A 7876-nucleotide genomic window follows, 5' to 3' on the forward strand; every position below is an offset into this window, starting at 1 on the left:
CTATGGTCACATTAAGGGGAAAAAAAAAAAAAAAGGGAAAAAGAAGAAGAAAAAAAACAAGACAACCTGTAACTTCTGGGGATTGGCACTAAGAGAAAAAAGACAGAGAATGAGAATAATGAACGAAAAAATGGGAAAATACAAAAAGAAAAACAAGGAACAGGGTTAACCATGGGGAAAAAAATGAAATTAAAAAAAAAAAAATTTTTCAACCAGTAACGGGGAAAAGAAAAAAAGGTGTAAACTAGGACCTGGGAGGGGAAGACTAAACAATAATAGTAAAAAGGACAAAAGTATTAATAATAATAGTAGTTTTAAAACAGACAAATACAAGCAAACTAAACACCAGAAAAAAGAAAACAAAAAAGAAGAAGAAAAATAAAAAACGAGAATAAAAAGAAAAAAAAGTCGGTGGAGGACAGGGCAGGACACCCAGTCTCCGTCTGAGCACACAGACTGGGATGGAGTTCCTGTGGGCCCGGAAGGTGGGTGAGAGTGGGGGATGGCCGCACCTTTGTTCACCAAGCAGTTGTGGGGTATGAGAGTAACAGGAGGAATGTTGCATCTTTTTACTTGTGCAGGCCCAAAGTGTCCTTGGGGTTGCTGGCAAGCAGAACATGTTCTTAAGCCCCTGGAATCTGGGAGTGTGCTGTCTCTTTAAATATCCAAAATTGTCAAGCCACTTGTACACATTCAAAATGGTGGCATCCTCCGGACAGGCAAAAGTCCACAGCTCAGCCTGCCTTTTTCTTCACCTTCTCTGTTTATTCCCCAGCCACAAGAGCAGTCCTCCGTGCATTCCCTGGCTAGCAGGGCCGATTTTTAGGTTAATTCTTATGCCCTACTACCACTCGGCAGTCTCCAAGCTGTCTACACCGTAAGGATCACTGCCAGACTGCAGCTCCATCAGTCTCCTTTTTTTGGTGTTTTCATGCAAATTCTTCTGCTAGTTGGAGTTTAGTCCACTTCTATATCCTTCCCTTCAAGGCTCAGGGGTCCAGGATTATCTTCTGTGTCTGTGTTGATTGGTTTCCCTTTCCTTTGTTGAGGAGGGTCTGTGCAGTCTTTCTGCCTAGTCAGCCATCTTACCGGAACTCCCATTATGCTCTTTTAAGAACTGTCTACATGGGATCTGATTGGCAACAGCAACTTAAAAGATTAGATAGAAATCTTAGGGGACAGTAAATTTATGTTTAGGGGGAGGACACTCAAAAAAGGAGGGTGAGAATCATTGCACAACTTGAATACTAGTGACCAGGGTCACTGACTGGTACATGTAGAAACTGTTGAATTGGTGCATGTTTTTCTGTGTATGTTCTCAACAACAACAACAAAATAAATAATGTTTTAAAAAAGAAAATGTTTTTCTATGTCATTATGTTTTTCCACATTATGTTTAATGGCTGTATTCCATTGACTAATTGTGCTATAATTTATTTAACTTATTACCATTGTTGGAAGTGTAAGTGGTTTATAATTTTTACTTCCTAAAACAGCAAGAACAATATCTTTGTAGGGAAATCCTTATGCATCTACAGTTATTTCCTTAGGATAAATTTCTACAAGTAGAATTAACAGGTCACAGGCATGCACTTTTAAATGATTTTAATATATGCTGACAAGCTTCTCACCAAAAAGGTTGTATCAGTATACAACTTTACCAGAACACACCAAGCTGACCCTTTCACCACACCACTACCAACACTGGCTATTATCATTTTTCTAAATACCATTCTGGAAGTAGTAAAAACATTAACTTTTTCAAAGGACAAATATTTACATCATGAGAATATTTATAAGAATGATGTGTAGCTTTTAAAATCAATTCTGGAAGAGTAGCTTTATGTAATGGCAGTCTAGTTCAATCAACATTTACACACCAGACATTAGTAATGCAAAGATGCATGAGGCAGAGTCCCTGTCCTTGAGGCGGCTGGTGAAATGGCAAATGTTTGCCCTCTTGTGGTGACTTTAAACCAGGCAATGTGCGTTTAGCTACAAAAACACCAAACCAGTCGCCGTCAAGTTGATTCTGACTCATAGTCACTCTACAGCTACGTAGGTCTGGAATATAGAGGAATTAGCTCACTAACTTGTAGTCACATCTTACAACGTATCCATCATCAACATAACTTAAAAAAATCTTTCCTGTTTTTAAGTATCCAGGCAATTACTGTATTTTTTCAGTTCAAATGTTGAACTTTTCCATTATATATGACACAAGTTAAAATCCATTAAACTAGAAGAACCAGTGCTATTTGAAATTTTATCCCTCATGGCTTGGCATCTTTGTGTCAGTGTATTCTTTGCAGACTAACTTCCTAGAACTTCATCAGTGCTGGAAGGTCAGTTGACCACTTTCCAGTGAGCTTCTATGAAACCCAATAAGGAGCTGCTTTGTGGACTAGTTTGCCTGTCTCTCATCTGCTTTTTAATGTTGTAGGCAACTTTTTTCCCTTTCACTATCTCATCACAGATGGCAGGTAGATAGTAATTTCAGGGGAAATGCAATTTGATCTTTATAGTTCTATCATAAGACTACTTTGAAGTACATTTTAAGACCAGCCTAAGTAATGAACATTTTATTTAACATATCCTTTTTTTTTTTTTTAATTACCATTGACAAACTAAGTTTTTCTATTAGAGCATCATCCAACTTTTAACTGGCAAAATCTTGGAGCACCTGACTTATGGCAATCATAGTAACGGCAGTGAGAGCTGTAAACCACTATTACCAGCTCATCTAGATTTCCCATGTGCTCCAGAGGGTCTATTTCCTGCCTGAACAATAAGAACTATTTTGGGCTAAAGGATTTTTTTTATTTGGATTTCCTGAGTATCTTTGGAAAAGATTTATTTGGACTTTCAGACACAGTAGAAAGAACACCAGACTTCAGAGTTGAGTTCGATTCTGTCAATCACCAGTTGTATGACCTTGGGCAAATTACCTCATCATTTCCTTACCACTAAATAGGGGACTAAAATTAATATCTCCTACATGGATTATCATGGCAAATAAGTGGATATTAGATCCAAAGTGCAATATTATAACCCAGTATTTTGTTATCTCCAAAACATTATTCAAATTTAAGTTGTCTCGTTACCAAGAGTATTTGAAACTAATCAAGTTAAAAAAAATCTTTTTTTCTTCAAATACTATTTCATATGCACCAAAATGTTCCACAAATTGGGAAATGTAAAAGTTACTCTTTAGTATTGGTTGTTGTTGGTTACTGGCAGTTGATTTTGACTCAGAGTGACCCCATGTGCCCATAGTTCTGCCCCATAGGGTTTCCTAGGCTGTGATCTTTATGGCAGCAGATTGCCAGGTCTTTTTCCCCTCTTCTTAGAGGAGAGCACATGTGTGCATGCATGTGTTTGCATATTTAGTGTAAATGTTATTTGTACCAGTAATTTTGTCTTGGAAATCCTCATTTTATTCTCTGTCAAAACATAAGCATTTTGTATTATATAAGATGGAAGATAGAGAAAATGATAAAAAAAAAAATGATGAGACAAGGAGTCACCAGTACCATCTATGGAATTCTGAGTACAGGTCAGTTAATGATGGCACCAAAGACTGCTCTCAAAATCTCACCCAGCCACCTCAGAAGGAAGATTGGGCAATCTACTTCTGTAGTGATACTGCTTTGGAAACCCAAGGAGGGGTCGCTATGAGTCGGGTCTGACTCGATGGCAAACAGCAACAACAACATAGTTGTAAAGTGATTTTACAAGTGTAAAATGGCTCTCCACCACTAAGTGACTTAAGGGTTATCATTAAATTCACTGCCATTGAGTCGGATCCGACTCATAGCAACCCCTCCTTGGGTTTCCGAGGCGGTATCTCTACGGAAGTAGATTGCCCAGTCTTCCTTCTGAGGAGTGGCTGGTGGGTTTGAACCACCAGTGTTCTGGTTAGCAGTCAAATGCCTTAGGTACTATGCCACCAGAGGTCATAGGGTTATCATTAAGATGGCTAAACACAGAAAGGTAGTCATTCTAATTTCCTGTTTGCAGGCATTCAAAAGTACGGCAAAAGAGTGAGATGGACATTGTTGTCAGTGAAGACTTGAGTGGAACAGTAAAGTTTTCAAGCTCTTTACCCTACCCCAATAATCTTAACAGGTAAGGCACAATAGCGTTACTCTTCTGCATATTTTTCTTCCGTTTTTAGAAATAAAAGGCTGAGATAACAGCCAGTAGCTTTTTAAACAGGTGATTGGAATCTCATCCTGTGACTAAGAACTTGGTATAATTCATTTCAGTCTTAAGCTTAGAATGGGTTCCCATTCCTCATACGCATCTAGAAATCATCTCTTTTCTAAACTCACACAATAATTTATCTTTCCCTCTTAGTCATTCCAGTAGCTTCTCTACTTTGTATTGCATTCAGTTTTGCATAGGGTTTATTTATCACCTTCTTTTGGAAGTAAGAAATTATACCTTATTTCTCTCTGCACTCCTAATGTGGCCTAATGCTGTGTCATAGGCAACAAATACATCTTTGTAGTTTGATTGAAAGGCATTGCAATCTAGTCTTAGAGCCAGAATACAAAAAGTTAAATATTAACACCAAAATCGGATAATAGTACAAAAGAAAGCAGTAACCCACAGCTGAGTAGCATAGACAATAATTACCATGAATAGTCAGAGGATGGGGAAAGAGTTATTGTGCACTAGAGCTATGTGGAATGACTTTTTGGATGAGCTGAAACTTTTTTGAAGGGTCTGGGAAGATGTACAAGACATAGATAGGTGAAGAGGAAAGCAGTTCAAAGGGGGAAGATCTGGTTGAGCAAAGGCAGGTTTAGGGAGATAGTGAGTAGCCCTGTTGGCCAGGGTGAAGGGTTTAGGGGGAGGAGTAGTGAGAGTCACACTTAAAGTGCATGTTGGAAGCAGGCTGGGCGAGGCCTGGAGGCCAAGGTGAGGGATTTGAAGTCAGCCATGGGAACCCACTGAATACTTTTGAGGGCCCAGCTAACAAAATCAATCTGGCAGCTCAGGGTCTAGATTGTATGTAAGGATAGAGATCACTTGGAGGTAGGGTGCTCATATAAAGTGCACCTAAAAAGTTTGATGATCATTCTTATGCAGCCAGTTGGAGGTCAGTTTGCTGACCCAGCAGTTGGGAACTCCCTGACTTGGGGGCTACTTTTAGCAGGTGAAGAGTAAGGCAATAAGCACCTAATTAAATTTTTTGAAAATACAGGCAATCCCTGAGTTATGAATATCTGACTTACATAAAGCCATACTTCTGAACTAACCCCTGTATAGCCTATTACATTGAAAATTTGAGGTATATACAATGGTTTATATTTTGTGCTATTTTGCAATTCACGTCAGAACATTATGCTGTTATTCCTTATTATGATGTTAAAAGGAGCCGCATTATCATGTTAAAGATGTTTTTAGTGTATCTGGAAGTGTTTCTTTAATGTTTTTTGTGCATAAAAATTTATACTCTATACTAATATTTGACTAACAAACATTAGATGCAAGGAATACCTAAGTAACTGTTCTGACTTACATACAAATTTGACTTAAAAATAGACTTAGGAATGGAACTCGTTAATTATCTGGGCACTGCCTGTACTTGACATTTTTTACTTTCTGATTGACTTATTTATTTTTCAATAATCATTTATCAGCTGCCATAGTGTGTCTAATGGTGAGCTACATGAAAGGTTCACACTTTTTAATTCCCACAAAAGGGCAGTGTGAGATTTGCATTGGAAGTGTCTCCCCCTACACTCTGTTCCTCTGTTTCTTACTGGCACAGTGTACTGGCACAGCGACTGGAGAAGTGGCTGCAGCTGATGTTAATGTGGCATCCCCGACAAAGGGGCACAGATCCAGTATATGGTCCCAATGGCTGCTTCAAGGCCCTGGATGACATCTTAAACTTAAAGGTGAGCATAGGACCAAGTTAGCCCTGAGGCAACAAGGTCAGATCTCAAGAAAGACACAACAAGCTTTCATGAGAAATAATTCACAGGAAAAAGCAGGTAATAGGCTGACTGACCTAGTGGGGAGGTGTAGACTCCTGTGGGTGTGACTTTGTAAGCAGATAAGAGAACAGCATAGCAATGCTAATTGACATTGGTCTATAGAGCTATAGCTGTGGACAAACAGGAATACTGAAGGTCAGAATATATGAGCCATGGCAGCAAGCTCCTTTCTCAAGCTAGGTCCCTGCCTTTTGTGGAAATGTTGGGAGAGCGGAGAATCTAGGCAAATAAGGGGCATCTCTGTTGTTGCATCTGTCTGGTTGATTCTGACTCATAGAAATGCTATAGGACAGAGTAGACCTGCCCAATAGGATTTCCAAGGCTGTAATCTTTATGGAAACAGATCACCAAATCTTTTCTCCTGAGGAGCCGCTGTTGGGTTTGAACCACTGACCTTTTGGTTAGCAGCCAAGTGCTTAACCATTAAATTACCAGGGTGCTTAATAAAGAGTCATAGCTATAAAGATATATTTTTTCCCAGTAACATTTGTGTTGTCTTGCAGCTGGTGCGTATCTTGAACATGGTCACAGGCACCATTCACACTTACCCAGTGACAGAGGATGAGAGTCTACAGAGCTTAAAGGCTAGAATCCAGCAAGACACAGGAATCCCAGAGGAAGACCAGGAGCTGCTGCAAGAAGCGGGTCTGGCATTGATCCCTGACAAGCCTGCCACGCAGTGTATTTCAGATGGCAAGGTGAGCCCCTTGCTTCTTCCAAACCACCCTAAATCTTTTTCCTGGCTTTGCCTCCAAGCAATCATGCTTTCAGATTTCAGCTCTGCTTTGTCAAGCAGTCAATTAATTACATCATGCAGTGACCTTTTTGGCTTTTTAAGTTGGAGTATGAGGTCTCTTGGGTAGCCTATTGTCATTGTTGTTATTAGATATGCTTGAGTTGGTTCCAATTCATAACGACCCTGTGTCCAACAGAATGAAACACTGCCCAGTCCTGAACCATCCTCACAATCATTGAGCCTGACATCGCAGCCCCAGTGTCAGTGCTTCCCCTTTTTTGCTCACCCTCTACTTTACCTTTACCCAGAGTAATATCCTTCTCCAGGGACTGGTCCCTTATGACAACATGACTAAAGTACGAGAGATGAAGTCTGGCCTTTGTTGCTTCTGAGAAGCCTTCTGGCTGTACCTCCTCCAAGACAGATTTGTTTGTTCTTCTAGCAGTCCATGGTACATTCAATATTTTTCACCAGTACCACAGTTCAACTGCATCAGTTCTTCTGCAGTCTTCCTTATTCATTGTCCAGATCTCACATGCATATGAAACTACAGAAAATACTATGGCTTGGGTCAGGTGCACCTTAGTCTCACTGTGACATCTTTGTTATTTATTTATTTGTTTGTTTTTATTTTTTATTTACTTTATTTTAAGAGCTTGTTTTACATTCAATGTTATGTGTACATTTAGTTTCACTCCTGCAAAAACAGCAAGGAGGCGACATGCTCTGACCACTTCTAATCCCACAAAAGAAAGACAGGATTACCAGCAGTAACCCAAGGCCTATTCCGACACAGCCAGACATGCTGCCTCCCTCCACCCCTTTCTCCAACCATTCCTTCCAAAGCACCACCACCTCTCTCCTGGGTTCGATAATTCACTGCAGTGGCCACACAGAGCTCACAGATTATGGGGTTTATTAGGGAAGCACCACAAGCTATAATTCAAGTTCAGGAAAAATGCTCAATCTCTCTCCCAGCCCACCGTCCCTCAGCCAACAGTCTCTCACAGTCTCTTTCCCAGCAGTGCTGGTCCCTTGGTGTCTCACTCAGCAATGTGTGTCTCTTGCGTCTCTTTCTCAGCAGCACGTGTCTCTTTCAGGAGCGCCTGTCTCTTTCAGCACACGTCTT

The 7876-nt window shown here is 40.1% G+C and overlaps 1 protein-coding gene across 1 annotated transcript in view; it reads left to right on the plus strand.

The window, feature by feature from the left end:
- IKBKB (inhibitor of nuclear factor kappa B kinase subunit beta) overlaps positions 1-7876 on the plus strand; it is a 92834-nt gene that overhangs the window by 59892 nt on the left and 25066 nt on the right. Inside the window, exons 8-10 of the mRNA XM_007935024.2 lie at positions 4021-4128; positions 5783-5912; positions 6515-6709. Coding sequence (XP_007933215.1) covers positions 4021-4128; positions 5783-5912; positions 6515-6709 — 433 coding nt within the window. The remainder of the gene's footprint in view (positions 1-4020; positions 4129-5782; positions 5913-6514; positions 6710-7876) is intronic.

This window comes from Orycteropus afer, unplaced genomic scaffold (genome assembly GCF_000298275.1).
Source record: "Orycteropus afer afer isolate SDZICR_OR568_19922 unplaced genomic scaffold, OryAfe1.0 scaffold00024, whole genome shotgun sequence".
In the NCBI taxonomy this organism is placed as follows: Eukaryota; Metazoa; Chordata; class Mammalia; order Tubulidentata; family Orycteropodidae; genus Orycteropus; species Orycteropus afer.